General features: G+C 35.0%; 2 protein-coding genes across 2 annotated transcripts in view; one reads left to right on the top strand and one right to left on the bottom strand.

Moving 5' to 3' along the window:
- LOC117418210 (coiled-coil domain-containing protein 106-like) overlaps positions 1 to 9,149 on the top strand; it is a 32,331-nt gene extending 23,182 nt beyond the window's left edge. The window contains exons 2-7 of the mRNA XM_059035753.1: positions 3,774 to 3,881; positions 3,963 to 4,070; positions 4,566 to 4,721; positions 5,546 to 5,740; positions 6,603 to 8,190; positions 9,055 to 9,149. Coding sequence (XP_058891736.1) covers positions 3,791 to 3,881; positions 3,963 to 4,070; positions 4,566 to 4,721; positions 5,546 to 5,740; positions 6,603 to 6,910 — 858 coding nt within the window. The 5' untranslated portion in view covers positions 3,774 to 3,790 and the 3' untranslated portion in view covers positions 6,911 to 8,190; positions 9,055 to 9,149. The remainder of the gene's footprint in view (positions 1 to 3,773; positions 3,882 to 3,962; positions 4,071 to 4,565; positions 4,722 to 5,545; positions 5,741 to 6,602; positions 8,191 to 9,054) is intronic.
- LOC117418609 (annexin A7-like) overlaps positions 1 to 20,096 on the bottom strand; it is a 139,277-nt gene that overhangs the window by 87,150 nt on the left and 32,031 nt on the right. The window lies entirely within an intron of this gene.

Here is a 20,096-nt window from a genome sequence, read left to right as displayed (position 1 = left end):
CACTCTATCCCAGAGTTGGACTTTGTTTCAAATAAATGGGTTAATAGGAAGATGTTAGTCACTAGTAAGAGCAGCCCCTATTCTGAAGGTTTCATTTTCATTAATTAAGAACTTATTAGCAGCATATAAGTCATTAATACCATTTTGATCTTACAAATAATCCACAAAGAAGCAATTATCTCCAGGATATCTTTAATCAGTTATGCAACCTGTATACTGAAGTGAAGACTCCAGGCACCCCGTGAAGCTCTTACTCACATTAATGAGTGCTCCCAAGATGCACATGCTGGTTAATTAGTGGGAGAATTTTTCTCTTTTGTGCACCTTTTTACTAGCCTTAAAATGGGCCGCCTTTGTGTGTTGCTGATGCCCAGCATCCCAAAAACCCAGGATTGTCTTCTCCATGTCCGACCAAATCTTCCTTTGTTATACTGAAATTTAAATTATAACAATAAATGTTTTTGATATTTTAAGTCTTTAAATCTCAAGTGGCAGCATGCATATTTAAATAGACATAGCCCTATCATATTAATGTGTTGTGTGTGTGTCTAGTGCTGGGCTTAAATGTAACTTTGATAATTATATAATACCCTAGGAGTTTATGAAACAAACACAAAAATAACATTTACATCTGCACTACTATTTCCTATCAGTATTTCTTTCAACAAAGTTTGTTGGTTATACATTAATCTAGGAATAGTTAGTTAATAGTTAGCAAACCACTGCGGAAATCCATTCAAATCTAAATATGAACCTTCTCAAATTCAGATTTGTACAAAAAAGTCACATGTCAGCAGTGTGTAATTCACAGTAAGATGTAAAGGAACAACAAATAGACATGTTTATAAAGGGCTGCAATAATTATATGACTTTACACATTATTAGCTATTATTTATTATTACTATAATTTGTTCTACAAACAAATATGCGTAAATGGAATATTATACTCTTACTTTTCTTTTGTGGCAGAATTTACTTTCATCTATAACTACAAATTCCCTCCTGCCTTCAATTTTCTGTTTATTCTTTCTCCTCATTTTCTTCATTGCTGACTTGCAGACATTTCTCATCTTGTGTGCAAGTTTGCTCAGATTTGCAGAACTTCCACACGTGTCCTGAATCATGTCCATTTGCCGTAGACAGCGTCCCTGTGAAAATCTGTAATCACAGGAAAGGGCAGTTAATGTATTTAGGATAATGTAAAGGAAGCATACGGTATGTCACTTTTCTCTGCCTATATGCAGGGTGGTTAAAGTCTCGCAATCATATCCAAGAAGAATATCTCTTTAACCATGCACCTAAATAATAAGCCCCAGATAGGGTGAAACGTTTGACAACTACAGTATTACAGTGCTTAAATGTGGTTTGATTGGCTCTGGAACTTCCATCCTAGGATTTCACTGTGCGTACAACATGAATTTGTCATTGTGGAATTTCCTTCATGTTTGCACACTGGTACAGCGCTCTGCTTTCTCTATAGACTGATGGATCTGAAACATTGATATATGTACTGTACAGTTATTTAAAAAAAAAAAAAAACATGAAGATAACTAAGGAAGTGTATCATCGTAGTACAATGTTTTCCTTGAACATAAGCAAATGGTGAAAGCATCTTTTAACTTGGGCTTGAAATCTGAAGACTGACAAATGCTTGGATAATGAAGTCAGTGATAGCACTTTTAACCTAATAAACCCTGACGGGCTGTCAGTTACCTGTAAATAAACATCGTCCAGGTCCTCAAACTGGCATGTGACTTCCGAAACATCGATCCATGTTCGATGGCAAGATCTTTGGCAGATCCTTAAAGGAACGATTGGTATATTTTTAATAAAATTATGTAGGCTTAGAACTCTGAGTAGATACATCTTTGCATCTCTCAGTCAAAACAAGCAGGGGAAGTCGATACAGCAGGATTAAATTATTTAAAGACTACAGTACATGTTCAACTTGGTTTAAAAGAAACAGCTATGATAAGAGTCACAACAGAGAAGTTACTAATTTCACAATTTAAACATTTAGTTATCTGTTTTACTTAAGAAACCAAGACACTTCAACAGTGCTCAGAATCATTTTAAAATGGAAGTGCGACAATCAGAAAGTAGTCTATATTACAAGTAGATAATCACCAACTAAAATGTAGTTAGAGCTTCGACAATGTCACAATCCTTAGCCTACCTTAAACATAATCAGCACATTTTCCTCACCAAGCTGTTGGATATTTAGCTAGCTAGATAAAACAAAAGCCTATTCATAATTAAAGTAATAATAAACCATTACTGTACACCCAATTTAAGTAAAATAATCTTGATTGCAATACAATTAGAAAGTAAACCAATTTAAATCCACTCTAGTTTTACAATGTATTCTATTATGTAGTCTAAATGATTAGCTACAATCTTGTGACTATATTGTTGTTGTTTCTAATGGTAATTTTGAATTTTAACATTTTACATATATTTAATCGTATGCCTACAGGAAATTAAACAAAGTGTAGGCCTAGATACCATGTGTGTTCTTTTGCACGTTCTTTGCTTTTCAGCTTCATTAGGTATCTGCAGATATGACATTTGAATCCACTTTAATAACCTTTTTTTAATCAACCACTTTATGAGATGTAAGTTTCTTTTGGCAGAAGGCTGACCTGTTATATTAGCTAATAATTCTCTTTCTATTGCTCTTACAACTTCTTACTTTTATCTGGGATTCTTCAGTCTTTCACTGTACCTTTCCCAATCATTTTCTTTTTTCCCAATTTTGTGTGTGTGTGTGTTTGTGTGTTTGTGTGTGTGTGTGTTTTTTTCTTTTTGGCGCACTCTGTAAACTGCTTTCCCATGAGGCTTTTCGAACACCGTGGTATCTCAGCATATGAAACTTCAACGTCTTCAACTGAGGTGACGTCGACATTATTGAAGGTAGAAATAATAATATAAATGATCACTTGTGATATTTGCATCATATAACAGTACTTCATAAAACATGTAATTAAAAAAATGTTAAAAGTTTTGTATATTTCGAGTAGCTAGTAGAGAAAGAATGGCCTTCATAGACAACGTTTGACTTGAGAGTGGTGCATTGATCCTCTCTTTTTTTTTTTAATTGTAAATGTTATATCTACCCAAATATAGCCATTGTCACAAACATTTTGCCTCATATTTTTGTGCTAAATCACATTCTTAGCCTGGGTATACCACTGCAAGTAGGCAACATTTTAAAAAGTTGAGCATTTCTAAAAAAAAAAAAAACAAGATTGCATTGTGGCAGATGTGTTTATTGTATCTAGATTATTTGATTAAAATTCCTACTATTTTACAGGTAATCCAATTAAGAAGAATAAAACAATTCATGCTGTGTATGCACATGTAATTGATGCTGCATACAATACTCAGTATAACTAAGCTTGCGTTGCAGGAGCTTGGTAACTTGTGGACAAGTAAAACAAAAAAAAAAAAAACTGCAGCTAAATTAGGCGAAACAAAATGAGAAAAGCAATACAACTTAATTTTATAATAAGCCTGATCCATGTTTCAGCCAAATACTTTTGAGTCAAAAATGATCACCAAAGAGTTCAGATGTAAGAAAACATTTTCTTTTTAACATATTGTTAAGTTTTGGTAAATACATTTATAACATTTCAAAACTATAAATTAGTACACATCATACCATTTTTTTTCTTACACTGATAACAATCTTCATTTGTATTTTTATAAGTCATCATTTATTTTACAGTTTTTGTTGCTAAAGTTTGTATTATTGATTTTAATAATGCCACCAGGAAAACCCTTCATAAAAATGGAAGATCTTGGTAAAACTACCAGAGGTTGTGCAAAAAAAGTTCCTTCAAGATACATGGATGAAGAGGAAGGATCTTCTAATCAAGAAGGTGAATATTTGTTGTTATTTTGAAGGAAAAACAATTGTCAAATAAAAACTTTTAATAATAAAACAATGTTCTGTTTGTTAGGTCCCAAGGTTACAAAACGAAAAGAACAACAGACTTTGAATGACGATACTGACAAACAATCAATTGGATCTGGTTCCTTTTCACTGAAGAGCAACAGTACTGAATTCAGTAAGAATTATTCACTCTTGTTTTTATATAGAAAAAGATGGCTTTCTCAATATGAAGGGATATGTGGGTTCATTCACAGAGGTTTCAGGTTTAATAGTAGCAACATTATACACAGAGTAAATGATAGGTCTGGCACTTAAAGAAGTAGTTTTTATTTTCTACTGTGTGACATTTTCCATAATAGTTAAATAACATATTAAATGACAAAATCTTTGATACATTATTCATGTATTTAGAGTATATAAGTCGGTCCATAACTTCTTCGTCAGGAAGTAGCATTATTTAAGGCCAGCACCTTAATTGTAGTAGACTTAAGTGCAATTCAGTCCTTTGACTTTGACATATTTGCAAATAAATGTTCTCCCAGTTGGCATGGAAAGCATTACAACAGTGAAGTCACCGCTATGTTCCTGGCATTATTGTTCATATGAACAGTTAGGTGAAGTGAAGCAAAGCTCTTGGATTTTCTTCTGATTTATTTTGGTTTAATTGCAGAATGTGCTCCTGCAGTGGAATTGACTACATTGAAACTTCAAAATGAGGTTCAATTTCTGAGGGAAAAAGTAAAGTGGCTGGAGAAAAAAGTCTCAGATTTGGAAACGGAACGAGATTTCTTGAGGAATCAGCTTCAAGTCAGTAAGAAGTCACATGGTAAGTCCTTCCTTGAAGTGTGTCAAAGTAATTCATGTAGTTAAACAACTGAATATACTTTAAGGCCAAATTTGAACTGTTAAATGTACCTTAATAGTGTTATGAAACATCTATCCTATCACATGGTTTAAGGCAAACTCATGCAGAAACAAGCGTATAGAAGCACAACAAATAAATTGTAAAAACAGAATTCTCTCTTTGAATTTACAAAGGAAAACCCAGCTTCCTCTGCAGCACCTCAAGCTTTCACTTATGGTTTGATTGAAATGCGATGCATTAAACATATACCAGGAACACACACATTATATATATATATATATATATATATATATATATATATATATATATATATATATATATATATATATATATATATATATATATACCAGTGGTTTAACAGACCTTGATTAGCAGTAATCTTGGACTACTTAATGTTAATTTAGATAAACTAGTCTAGAACTGTTGTTAATCAGGGTTTGTGCTGGTTACACAGATTAAGATGAGCAATAGTCCAAAGATTAGCAATTAACAACAGACAGAGCTTGATTAGTGCTAATCAGGGTCTGTGAAGCCACTGGTTAGTGTTGTAACTTAAATCCAAGATTTTTTTTTTTTTACACAAGTGTTGTCTGTTTAAAACTTGCATTAAATTAATGAAACATGCAATTAGGTGTCTTTACTTGTCTACAAAATTACATTTAAAAGTAGCTTTCTTTTTTACATATTTTTGTTTCAGTAGAATATACCCTATACGGTAATTGAATTTTTTATTGTTGTATGTCTCTATAACTGTATATACTGTATATCAAATGTTTTTTTTCCAGTATCTGAACCAAAGAATACTAGCAGCATTCTTGTGAATGACAGTTCCACTGAACAAATGTCAGATGATTCCAGTTCATCTTCATCTGCAAGTACCAGCTCATGTGAATACAAAAAGACAAAGAAAAAATCCAAGTCAAACAAGAAAAAGGAAAAAAAGGGCAAGAAGAGTAGACGATCACAGTTCTGCAGTCGGGGTAAGATTAGTTGATCTGATTTGGATTGATATAACTTTTTCATAAAATATTAATATAAAGTTTAATTATTCATTGTATGCATCTCTTTTGGTGTAATTATAATATATTAAGATGAGTTAAAGGTTGCAGTTTTCAAGGGATTGTTACACCATTCAACCAACATTTTTTCAACTTCAAGGGTTTCTAGAAACATTCCATATGATGCAAAGAAGAGTGTCTTTGTTGTATTGGATTTTTGTTTGGCCAATTAAATTATTCACAGAGGTTGACAGAATTTATTGGTGCTGGAGACAGTACTCAGAGCGGCACTTCAGAAAGACAAATGTTAATGCCTCAGTGAGAAGCCTGATTTCTCAAACTGGAGTTTTATAATAATAATGCGGATGTTTTATAATAATATAATATTCTACAATGTACATGCACAGTTGGAACTGCATGGGTATTGCATGTTTTATCTTTGTCTAATATCCAATATACTATTTATGGTGCAGGTGCTTTATCATGTATTGTACTTTAGAAATAGTTTTATAATGTAATGCCATTTTGTGGATACCAGGTGGATTTTAAAGTGTGGAATTTACCTTGTTCCTTATTCAGTTTGCATCTACAAGTAGTAATAACTTATAAAGTGAAAAAAAGTGTAATGGAATAAAAAACCGAAGACTCTGGACCATGTGCTTCAGAAAAGGGGCTGAATTGTGAAGAAATACAATAAATACATAAAACTGTTCATAATGATCCAAAATACAAAATGACGTTATTATAAAAATAACAATTAACAGGACATGATTACTTTGTTTCGTATGATAGGTGATACTGTTATTAAACTAAACAACATTTTTTTTTATTTTTTTTTTTACAGCCAAAGACCCAGAGGAAGTAATTGAAAGGTACAACAAGGTGTTAAAAACCTTCACAAAGGTAAAAACAATGTCTCAAGCATTCTCTCGCCACAATGTCGACCGAGGCACCATTGCAGCCACAGCCGCAATTGTGGAGCTTGCATTGGCAGCTCCATCAAAATATGAAACCATGCAATTCAACTCTTCTGACGAAACCCTTTTGGCATTTGCAAAAAGATGCTCAAGTGCCATTGACGAGGAGACAAAACTAAAAATTACCAAAATGAAAACTAAACATCTTTTGCTCCCCCTGCAGTATAAAAAATAAAAAAATTGTGTACCTCATTATTATTATTATATTTCTACTTATTTGGTATTCTTTGGGAATATGGTTGGCTTGTCAATTTACTGCTAGGTCCATTTCTTGGCATGCGTTAGGCACGACTATCGACAGTGTAAGGTTTATTTAGTAGGTTGGTGCTGTATCTGTTAAGGATTCTGTATTAAGGGAAATGAATATGACAATTATCTCAATATGTTCTGTGTACTTTCTTCTAATTCATATCTCTATCGCTTTAAAGAAAGTATTGACTACATATTTGAAAGCCAGCGCTCTTTATAGTTTATGTGGTATTAATATATATATATAATATATTATTCAAACTTTTGAAAAACATTAATTACATGCCAGTATAACTTTTTTCTACTTTTTTTCAACGGCTTTTTTTTAATTTATTTATTTTTCTTTGTTTACTTTTGCTTGACTATGGCAGGTACCATTTTAAACACCTCCTAGTTTTTTGCATATGGCAGATTGCTCAAGTGCTAAATCAATTTGTTGTTTAATCTATTGTTATTCAGATGTGAGGGATTTGAGACATTTTTGTATATATTTAATTTTATAAATATTTCCTAAAGACCCAGGGGAAGTAATTGAACAAGGTGTTTAACATCTTTTGCTCCCACTGCAGTATAAAAATTATTATTTTTTTGAGTGCCCCATATAAAAAAAAAATGTGCTTGTGTTATTTGGATATATGCCAGGCAGTTGAGGCATTTAGGGCAGTGGTTCTCAATCCTGGTGCCTGTGTCTGCTAGTTTTTGTTTCAGCTAAGCTCTCAATTACATATTCAAATCTTTAATTGAACTAATAGTTGGCTTTAGACCTTTCAATTGTTTTCATCTCTTAAAACAGATGGAGATAGTTCCAATAAGTGTTAAATTAAGTAACTGACAACTCAGCTGGAATGAAAATCAGCAGACACAGGGGCCCTCCAAGACCAGAATTGAGAACCACTGCCCTAGGGGATCTTACCACCTTGTCACAACTGGTTGCATCAGTTGGTGCTGTATCTGTTTAGGAATGCAGAATGTATCTAACCTTTTTTGGAAAATAATTCAAATTTAAGATTGTATGTTTTACTGGGAAAATAATTATATAACAATGTGTTACAAGTTTGAACAGTTCTTTCAAAAAACCCCAATAAATTCCTGATGAAAAGGATTTTGTCTGTTTCTTTTTTACTTCAACCTTTTATTTTTTTGTCAGGTTCATTAATGTGAGTAAGAGCTTCATGGGGTGCCTGGAGTCTTCACTTCAGTATACAGGTTGCATAACTGATTAAAGATACCCTGCTGATTTTAATTGCTTCTTTGTGGATTATTTGTAAAATCAAAACTGTATTAATGACTTATATGCTGTTAATAAGTTCTTAAGTAATGTAAAAGCAGCCTTTACTTCAGAATAGGGGCTGCAAAAGTCTTAATGACTTGTATGCTGCTAATAAGTTTTGAATTAATGAAAAGGAAACCTTCACTTCAGAATAGGGTCTGCAAAACTCTTTACTAGTGACTAACATCCTCCTAAGCTCTGTATTTGAAACAAAGTCCAACTCTGGGATAGAGTGTTATCCATGCATGGTTGACTTTGTTTTGCTGCTTTATTACCAAGGTATTAATCATATACAAGCAGCTAGTAGGACCTAATATGGCCAAGAACAGTCTTCACTTCAGTATAAGGCATGCAAATCCTTAATTAATGTCCAGTAACCTGTTAGTAAGGCATGTTTGAGAATAAGCATAAGTACCTAACAAACCCTTATTATTAGGAGGCTATACATGATGTATTATGTGCTAATTAGTCACAAATAAGTACATAATAAATACCTAATATGTAGTGCTTAAAATAAAGTGTTACCAAAAAGTCAGTTCTCCCTTATAAAAGGCTAACATAGTAAAAGCATACCAACGTGTAAATCATAGTGGAATCAATGGGAAGCAAGCATTGTGAAGCTCAGAAGTATGGTAAAGCAAATTAAAAAACACATGGTATATGCATATAACTATGGGAAAACTGCAAAATTACCTTGCAAATAATTTTCAGTGGTAAACTTTGATAAGGGCTGTGTCATGCATAAGGATTCCAAAATCTGTTACTCTGATAAATAAATATCATTATTCTCCCATTCACAGAACCGCTTGCCGATTTGGTTAAATCAGCCTGTGACAAACCAGAGTGCGCTTGCCACATGCAGGACCATCTTCACTTGTCTTTTTGTGTAAAAAAGGAACAGCACTCCACAAGCACAGGTAGGTTTTTAAACAGGTCAGGCCTGTATGTTTCTTTATTTTTAACACAAAACAAAATAAACAAAACCTAACTCCTTCCCGTTTCAGTTCTAACTAATAGTTTAGAACTGAAACGTTACCAGACAGCTAAGCTGTTTACCGGTCACAAAAACCCATGTACTTTTACAAGTGGATCAAAGCAGTGTACCGTCTCTTTGTTCCAGCTCCCTGGTAGTCTCTCTCTCCAATGGAGCTTTGGGTTCTTTTTTTTATAGGAGGTGGCTGTTCCCAATTAGCACCAATTATTCCATTAGGAACAGCCACATTCTCACATTTTTGGCAGGAATAGGAATTAACCCCATCCCTGCCAACCACCAACAAAACACAAACAAACACCCACACTATTTACCGGCAGGGCTCTTGCTCTGCCACACAGCCTCAGAGCAGAAGCAGAACCTTTATTAAAAGCAAATCTCTTAAAAACTGCATGTGTACTTGGAGAATACAGTCTAACTTGTTAAAATCTGGGCCTGTATGTTTTCCACTCCGAAGAGTCCCTATACATTCAAGCCCCCTCTAGCTTTCTGATTTCATGAATGTTGTTTACAGTGGTAATATAAAGATGCATTAGCACTGTTGGGAGTTGTTACACTGAATGGTACAAGGCAAACGATGTGAAGAGGTGGAGCCCTGCACTCTGCTTGCACTAAGAGACATTAATGTGTTACTAAAGTGGCACATTGAATGGCTGCCAGCTGTATTTCTGCAATATCTTCTTCAACATAATCACGATTGGTTTGATATTTGTATTCCTGTATCCTTTGCTATACACCACTGTTGAATGGTTATTTTTGTTGACGTCAGGTTCAGGTGAACATTAATTATCACAGATCTGCTATTTGCATCATAATACACCACAGCTAAAGAAATTATTAATTTGTTTTCTTGCCGTCTTGATATGATTTTGTTAGATCATCAACTTTAACTGCAACTAAAATGCAAGTTGAACATGCGGACTGACGGATGATGCAAACTTGTGCTAAGGAAAGTCCTTAGCGTGTTTCATTTGAAAGGTATAAATCAGTTCTCTATATATATGAAAACATTTAAGTGTGCCGGACAGTACAGACTAGTAGCCAGACTATAAGATTATGATACACTAAAGAACGCCCTGCTGTATGTTGATAATATCAATATCTGGGGATAAAGAATGTCTTCAGCAAGTTTCATCACAATAGAATAAGCATCTAGACCAGCTGTCTTTCAACCCTGGTCCTGGAGAGCTAGAGGGTCTACTGGTTATCGTTTCAACCAAGCTCTCGGTTAATTAATTGAACCAATTATTGGCTGAATTAGTCAAGATTAACATGGGTTCCAACTCTTTAGCCATTGAAGACGTAAAGACACCTATAAAACCTGCAGGATTGGGGCTCTCCAGGACCAGGGTTGGAGACCCCTGCTCTGGATATACCCTTAACAGTTTCCCATAGTAAAAGAACAGCAAAGTGCAATAAGGCATAGTGAAAGCTTTTTTTTTTTGTTCCGTTCAAGCCAAATAATTTATTATTTGACAACATTGGGTTTTTTTTCGGTTATTAAAAATAAACACCACTCAAACACATCAATTTTCAGTTTCTGTAATACATTGATAATACAAACGTTGACTTACTGTGTTGAAGTGAGGATGTCTACATTAGGATTCCAGCAATGTAGAACTCTGCATGCATTTTGAATCAGAGAATTGTGAGAAGTAACAGATTTCATTACACGCCCATTACCGTCCGTGTATCTATCACACTACAGTTCTTTTTTTTTCTGCCCACCCCATCGTATGACTATAGCCTACTGTAGTAATTCATCTTGGCATACAATAAGTTATTTACATTTTTTCCTAAGATTAAATATTCATCTTGATTAAAGTTAACGTTTAAGGTTTGATATTTCTGTAGCTTTAATAATAATGTTAATAATAATAATAATAATAATAATAATAATAATAATTAGGCAGATGTCGTACACAATAAAAACTTTTATATGCATTAGTAGAAGCATAACTGTACAGCAATATTTACAATAACTTTTTCGGTTTGTGACTGAATAAAACCTTAATGCCATGCAATGGTTTGTTTTGGTTCGTGGTCGTTAAGCCCGTTGCTAAGCAAATGACACGTATTACGTGGTGCACGGAATTGATGATTGGTCAGTTGCTATGTCTTTGGATACTGCCCGCCTTCTGAAAGCAATTTTCTTTATGTAGAAAGAGAGTAGTGAATGATTGACATTATTTAATTCATGTTGCCAAAACCCACATTTATCGGTTTAAAAAAAAAAAAAAAAGAATATTCTAAATAAGTCTTCGGGGGTGTTTTTTCGGTTATTATCAGTTAAAATTCAAGCCCTGAGCATATTAGAAAACATGGCAAACCATGGTAATGTAGGGTAAATACATAGTACAACCATGGGAAAACTGCACATTTACTGTGGTAAACTTTTAAAAGGGTTTGTACAAAATGTGTACTATACAGACAGATGTTCGGACAGATAGATAGGCAGCCTCCATGAACCCCCATATTATGATTTACTCAATAACTTGTGTTAAAGAAGGTCCTTAGAAAGTACTATCACAGATAGACAAGCGGATTTCAAGACATATGGAGGAACACTGCGTGTTTTCATCTCACCAGAGGTCTGAACTAGTAAACTGAGCTCTGGTGGTTTCAATCCTGCTGCCATCACAAAAATACCATCCAGACAAACTCTTTCAAACAGAAGTAGCTGGAGGATTACACGTCGTCTTCGCTGTGCTTTATTTGGGATTTTGCTGAACTCCAAATAGCTGCTGCAGTCACTGTCATTGATTTGCTATGTAATGCATATCACAAGTCATGTATAGTAAGTTCTCTAAATACATGAAAAATGTGTGACGTACAGTTCAGACAAGTACCAGACCCCCACTTTACCCCCTGATTTTAAATGATACATTCAATAACTTGTACTTAAGAAGGTCCTTTGCAATATATTGATAATGTCATAGTCTGTGAATGTTCCAAAGCTAAATTTGTTTTCTGTAACACAATAGCCAACTCACCACCATCTAGCACCCTCAAATATCCGCTGCAAATGTAGTGTGCTACAGTTGAAGATTCTAACATATGCTTTGATGGTGAATCATACACTTATATAAAAACTGTGTTATCAAATGTAACTATTTATAAAATACCGATTGTAATATTTCAAAACCCTACTAAACTGTAGTGAAATGTTATTTTGTGTTCTGTCTGGGTGTGTACCAAGAGTGGCGTTATCAGTCTTTCTTCCATGCAAGGTCAGTTTACTATTACAGCATGTGTAATCTTAGGGTTTACAGACCCAAATACCCTAGTAAAGGGCATTTTAGCCTAATTTTGTTTTTATACCATCTGTTTTCCTCAAACCAGTTCCAAAAAATAATTCCCAGGATTCAGACTGAGCAAGTGGACTAGTTTAATTTGCTTTAATTTCCCCAAATTTCCCAATGAGAGATACAGTAGTGTAACTGCCCCATTGTAGTGAGAGTTACTTAACTGTATGTTTACTGTATATTACTGTTGCCCCTCTAAGTGACCAGTTACTCCAAAGGTTTTTGGGAGATCTGACCCTAAACATGTTTGTAGTTTTGCATCTTGCTAATAAACTGTTTAATTTGGCAATGCACTGAGATTATGAGTGACCATTATTGAGGTAACATGTATGATAGGCTGTTTTGTATTATGATCATGTGATAGCATGTGATTTTATTCTCCTGAGCTGACCGTAACATTTTGCTTTGGAACCCTCACAAACTTTTTTTTTTTTTAATTTTATTTATTTATTAGGGTATATAAGATTAATCAGTTGCTATATTCAGTACTTTTGAAGACTGTAAATACCTGAGACTTTAAAAGTATGGTGATTTACCACATCAAGTTTGTACTACAAACTCTTTGCTTGAGTTTTTATAACCACTGTATTGTTTTTGGAGTCCTTCTCTTCAATATTAGAGTTTAATTTCTCGGGCTGAGAGCTGTGTACATATTTCCGTGGTTGCAAGTTCAGCCAGAAATTGAAAAGATGCTTAGGCAGGGAAATGGGAATACTGTATACTTGAGTTGATTTCCTCCTAAACATCTTGGCATCCCTCAGTAATTGTCCATGCTTCAAAGATATACACATTATTTTAATGAGCAAAATGATTTACAATTGAAGTGATACCTCTCCATGGTAATTTAGCAGTTTTTCCATGGTTATATTATGCATTTACCATAGTTTATCATGGCTTGCCAGGTTTTTTTTATGCTTTACCATACCTCTCTGGGCTGTACAGAGCTTACCTATGCGTTACCATGCTTTCACTATGCTTTATTACACTTGCTATGATTTTACTATGGTAAACTGTCAGAAGGGAATTTGTGACAAATGACTGGGGGTGGGACATTTATTGCCCCAATCAGATCCCCTGATCTCTAAATATCCCTGAATCCTTAATAAGCAAGATGCTGTTCTGTGGCACCCCAGACATTGTCTTAAACGTTTCATGCTTTTCAGGGAAATAGTGTCAAAATAAACAGATGATGATAATATATTGTGACACTGTTATATGTACTGTGCTAAGCAGAAGGCAGGGATTTTGTTAAATAAATGATGTTGCCTTCTCCCCACATCACAGTACGGTTCGATTTGTTTTGAGAGTAATATGAACAACAGAGTTTGCTTGGCAAAGAAACTGAACTGTGACCACCTGAAACTAACTGAACTGTGTGGTTATTTGAAATGTGATCAGCAACAGGAATACTGTACAGTAGGTATATTATTCAGGCAAGAAAAAGCAAAGAATGCCCAGATGCAAAACAGGCCGTGGTGGGGGTCCCTGAGGGGCTCACCTGGTGAAACCACAACCACGTGGCATGCAGGGCGAGTCATACAGAGGGGAGTGCAGGTCGCTTGCCTTTGCTGGGGATTTCAGAGGGAGCGTTGCATTGGCTTTGGCACTCACACTGGTGGCAAAACCATCAGGAACTGTTCCTCCTTAACATGCTACTGCAGTCGATACACCGCTCTAGACACAAGGGATTTATTCCAGCAGTCCGCATTTCCAGTCATACAGTACCGGAATATGTTATCCTTACACATAGAGTAAAAACACAACAGTGCTGTGCAAGATCAACTATAGTGATTGCCTACCATGCTTAATCCTAAATAGTGAGGCTGTACACAACTGATTTAATGTAGAAATACATCTATAAACCTTTTTAATCATGTTTTGTTTACATTATAAGCATATTGTTTATGATCACAGTTTTGATGATGAGTGAATACTGTAATCTGTAGTCTGTTCTTTAGCTCAGTTTTTTTTTTTTCTTGCACATTAAAACCTCAATATTTCTGTATTTAAGCAAGCAATGTGTCAGTCGGGTTGGCCTGCAGGTAAACTTTTCTTCCTCGTTACTCGCCACTTGTAGTCTCTTCCATCTCTACAGTCTATTCACAGCAGTAAACATGACATTATAACATCGTTTATCAGGATTTGTGAGGTTAAAACGTGCAGTGAAACCTCGCTGTAAGACATTCAGCTGCGTTCCTGCAATCGCAGCGCACTATACATTAGTATGCCAGCACATACAAAAAGCAAACTGAGTTCATCATGATCAAATTAAACAAACCGAGCACTCTGTTTATTTCACAATCTAAAAATCGCTATTTCAAGATATTTCACGATTTTAAACATAATATTTATTAAAGGAGAAAAAATTGCTTTGTCACATTAAAAATGGATCCGATTTATTATATAACAAATGTTTCCAAATATTTAAATGCTTACCTGAAAAACAGTACACGCTAATTTGTAGAATAGAAATCGGGCAGCTCTATGCAGCGTGTAACAGGTAGTGTGTCTATAAGGCAAACGTTTGCTGAATTTATTTTTAAGTGATACAAAATATGTGTATTTACACTTGTTTCAGAAACAAGAATTTTCACAGGGAACTACATATTACACAGCAATGGGTACATTTCACAGAAATCATGAAATCTCTGATAACTGTGAATTAACAATACAACACTGTTGTTTTTTGTATCCCTTCCTGTATGTTTTTTTTTTTTAAATAAGTTTTTTTTTTTAACTTATTTTCAAACACATAACCTTGAGGCTATATGCAGAGGACTCACAATATGTAAAGTGAATCTTTTTTAATAATTTCTCTTCACTTAATTGATAACAGTTTAGCTTTAGTCACGGGACTTGAAGGACAGTTTGGTACTTTTCTGGTTCAGTACTTTAATGAAGACAGCCTGTGTAATTTGAATTACGTCTAATTATCTTTTTTGCTTTCAAAGATGTACTGTTCTTTTTGCAGATTGATGTAATTTCCATCGTTTTACACTAATTAAAATCCATACAGATCTGTAAAGGTTGCTTATCAGATGTATATTACAATATGACGCATGCTACTCTTGGGGAAGGTGATGCTTATTTTCTTATCAAGGTAATTTTATATATTACAGGGTAATATTGTTTGTGATCACAGGCTGCTACAGTACATCAAATGGCTAAATGTACTGTTTCCTTTAGGATTCCAGAGCTTGCTTAAGGACTGATCATTGTATTATCTGTTCTTCTAATTCCCCAAGAGAGATAAAAAGGCTTATGGTGGGGCTAATTGCACTTTAGTGTGAATGACAACCTATTATGATGGTAATTGGTGTTCTCTAGAAGCAGCAAAGAACGTAGGATGCATTTTAACAGGATTAGCCAACCTGGTATAATCAATAGCAGGCAAGCGGTGGTACCCTTATACCAGTTTACCATATTAAAAGCATAGCATACTGTAATAAAGCACATGGTAAAGCACAGGCAAGCATTGAAAAGCATATTAAAAAATATGGCAACACATTGTGAACTGTGCATTGTATAACCGTGGGAAATACATGGGAAAACTGCAACATTACCATGCAAAATTTACAGAAAACCTATTCCCTGTTGACTAAAAATGTACCTTTTTATACCTTATTACCATCTCTTCTCAGGGACATTTTCACAGTGTAACCAGTTCCAGTTACACATAATTACCGGTACTTCTCCGGCACAGTTTACATTTTACTGAGATATTTTATTTGGTTTGGTCAGGCTGCAGCTCAAATTATTATTTAAAGATCCTGTTATAGGACCCACTTGTTTTCTCCTCTGATGCCATTTTCTAGCAAGTTGATATGCAAAATGTGTTCATGATTTCACTTGTATTGCTGAAGTGCTTTCTGATTTCCATGTTATGCTTTGGCTGTAGTCCTTTATTCTTTCACATAAAATGCATTTTGTTATCTGTCTGAAAAACATTAAAGTTACAAGTTAATGAAAAATGTAATCAGATTACAGTAATGTGTCACATGTAATGCGTTACTCCCCAACACCGCTACAGAGAAATAATTCTACTTTAGAACAAAGACCTTGAAAAGGCCAACTTTGTTCACCCTTGCTCTACAATGTTTAAAAAGGACTTTTGCTTAGCACACAGTGCTACCTGTGTCTAAATATTGTGAATATACACATATTTGAAGACTTATTTGAACTTTGAAGGGAAACATTTAGGGTATTGATTGCTGTTTTTCTTGAATCAGTTTATAGAAGTATAACACTGGCTTAAATTAGTTGGTCCAAAGTCATCTCCTCAGCATCCATGGCTGAGGGTAGCCCTTCCTCCAGGCTCAAAGACGGTCGATTCCCATTTCAGCCCCTCAGCGCGTGACCGGAGAGGCTGAATCAAAAGAAATGACATGGCAGAATAACACACAGAGCCTTTATGAGCTGGCTGATGATGTGTTGGTTGGGGGCGGATTCTCCTTCCAGGAAAGGAACCAAGTTTACAATTCATAATACAACATTGTTGCTTTGAATTTATTATTTGTTTTAATTCTATTTAAATGTTGACATCATTGAACAACCTTGCGCCAAACAGTGTGTCATTTTCCTTTTGTATTTCATCCTCCACGTACATGCCAGTTTTCACTGTTCCCTGACAATGTTGTGCAAATTATGAATCGCCCTGCAGTAGGGAATTGGGAAAAGGTTTGTTGTGCTGAATGACCGTTTCCTGTTCCTATACAATTCTTTCAGTTGTATGAGGAGTTTATCATAGTAGAGTATGAGGAATATTTTATTACATTAAAAGAACTAGAGAGTGTTAGTTTGTCCCCTGCTTTGTGGACAGCTCAAACACACTTCCTCAGTGTTACAGTATTACACATTTTCATCTCTTTGTTGCCACGTTCCAGCCAGGGGTTACAGGAGCCCTTGAATAATAGGTGTGCCCTAACAACAGGACAGAGGACCCTTTGTGAACTTACCAGGGGGGTTGACTGAAAACTAAGTTTTAAATGTCCACATAATGGATATCTGATTTCAATTGTTACTTATGTATGGAACATGCTATACAGGAACAGCAGAAATTCCTGTTTTCAATATATCTGCTGTGCTGTACATTTCTGTAATTGTAGCCTTGCCCCATGCTTATCTTGTGTAGATGTTGCAACAATATACTGCACAGTAATATTATGAATACATGTTGTATGTTTTGTGACCTCGTGTAAGGCAATAGTCCACAAGTTTGTCTACTTGACTTGGCTCTTCAGAAGTGTTACCTTGGAATCTATTATTTGGGTTTAATGATTCAAAGTATGATTTCTGTTATTGGGAGTAGTACTCTTGCTTTTCATCAATTTCAACACTTGTAAATTGGTCTCAGCCAATCTCCTCATAATTTTCTAAATCTGCTAAATCTGCTAAAGTTTTACCTTTACCTTTTCTGGCTGTCTTTTAACATAGATATTGTTTGCTCTTTTTGTAAATGTCTTCCTACAGCAGCAGGTTTAGTATTTCAAACATACTGTTACCGTGACTATCTCTGTTATAGTGTGGCCAACTAAATACTTTTTATAAACCATTCTTGTTGGGCTCTTCCACATGTGCAGTTTTGAAAGAAACACGTGGAATAGTAAACATGTATTTAATTAAAAACTTATGGTACTATGCTAGGGTAAAGAAATTCTCAGTTTTCTTGCCTTCCTGGAATTTTGTTACACTTCCTAGGTCATTTAATCATAATCTGTTAGGCTGTGCATCCAACTTGCATTTTTACTATGACCAGTTAAAGCATCTAACAAAATAATTTCCAAAACCTTACCCTTTTTGTATCTCCGTATACAGGTATTAAATATGCAGTTATAGGAAATACGTATTATCATTTTAAAACATGACATTTGGTAGTGCACTAAGTTTTATATATAAAAAAAAGTTCTCAATTGTCCTGCCCTGCCTTTCAGGAAATCTATTGCTACTTAACTTCCTAGGTCTATTCATCTCAGCAGTGTCTTCAGAGTCAAAGCATCTTACAGGCTGAAAAGCATGTCAGTCATTAGTGGAAGTAGCTGGTTGGTTACTGGCATGAAATAAGACTGAATGGGTGGGGACAATTTCACTCTCCAGGAAAGTGCAAGGCTGTCTGAAAGCAAGACCTGCAAACAGATTTCTTTAACCTAGTGTAGTACCAGATGCCTTGTTTTAAAATGAAAATACACGTTTTCTTAAACATTTCTTTCAAAGCTAAACACTTGAGATTTATAAAGTGAATGGATGCCATAGAATTAGTCTGCTTGCTACAATCACTGTGTGCTGCAAGAACTTCACAAGCACTTTTGCCTCCGAGGCCCAAAGAGTTCATACCCTGATAGATGATGAATTGATAGGTGTACAAGTGAAATAACAGCAATATAATTCAGATGAAATATGTTGCCATTGTAGTCTAAACTATGATAGTGTGAGTTATTAAGTTGTCCAGCTTAAGTTAGATATCCAAGGGACAAGGGGAACAAATGACATAAACCTTTGCAAATATAAGTAACTGAACAAGTGTTATGGCCTGTGTCTCCAATAAACACATTGCTGTTGATTCCTCTGGGGATTTAGATGAAGTGATGCATTTCAGGAATCTCTGTTCTGTTAGCATTATGGGAAATATTTATCTACAAGTAACATACCAGAATGCAACCGGGACAAGGCAAGATGCCAAGTCAGCCATCAAGACGTTTATGTTTCCCATGACTTCTACAGGCATTTACTCAAGAAATGAGAAGTTGTTTGGAAAATTTAAATCCTGCCCAAGCTGAATCTCACGTGAACATTTTGGGAGAACACATTTTAAACTCTGACTGACTGTTAGCATGACAAATAGCCAAAAAAAAGAAACAAATAAACTAGTTTGAGAGCAGCAGTAAAAAACAATTGGTATTAAAGAAAACAACCAACCAAACAAACAAAAAACAGCGATTCAGCCCATTGTATGTTTCTAATACTTGACTGCCAGTTGAAGAAGTCTATGGTCAGTAATACTAGTTCATGGCTACAGGTACAGTCCTGAGTTAATCTAAAAAACTAACGGCATGAATTAGCCAATAAAAGAATGTAAACGATCACACAAAGTATAAAAACACCAAAAAGGTAACATGTTACAAACTAAATTGTAATATTGTGCTGTAAACTTGAGCATGTACTATGGGTGAATTGAGGACGACTGAGGTAAAGCTATTAGTAACTAGGTCCAGTATAATAACTTGAACTTGAACTTTTCTAGCCATAGTATCTCCATTTAAGGCGGACCAGCAAAGCGGGAGAGATATAGGGCAACACCTTTCATCTGCAAACATCTGAAAATAACCTTTAAAGGCCTGGCAGCAAAAAATAACAACAGTGCTGTTAACAACAGTTCTGGGCTGCCTTCCAGTATTGCAGATATTTTCCTAACTTGGTTCACAAAGCGGGGATCTGGAGCCGCTGGGGCTCACAGAGGTTTCGAGGGAAAGCACATTACAAGCAGACCTACTCCGCTCTTTTAATCAGACTGATAAATCACAAGTATGTTTGCAACTGTAAGGATACAGAC

This window comes from Acipenser ruthenus, chromosome 13 (genome assembly GCF_902713425.1).
Source record: "Acipenser ruthenus chromosome 13, fAciRut3.2 maternal haplotype, whole genome shotgun sequence".
Lineage (NCBI taxonomy): Eukaryota > Metazoa > Chordata > Actinopteri > Acipenseriformes > Acipenseridae > Acipenser > Acipenser ruthenus.
Note: the sequence above shows the minus strand (reverse complement) of the source record. Positions and strands in the feature narration are given on the sequence as shown.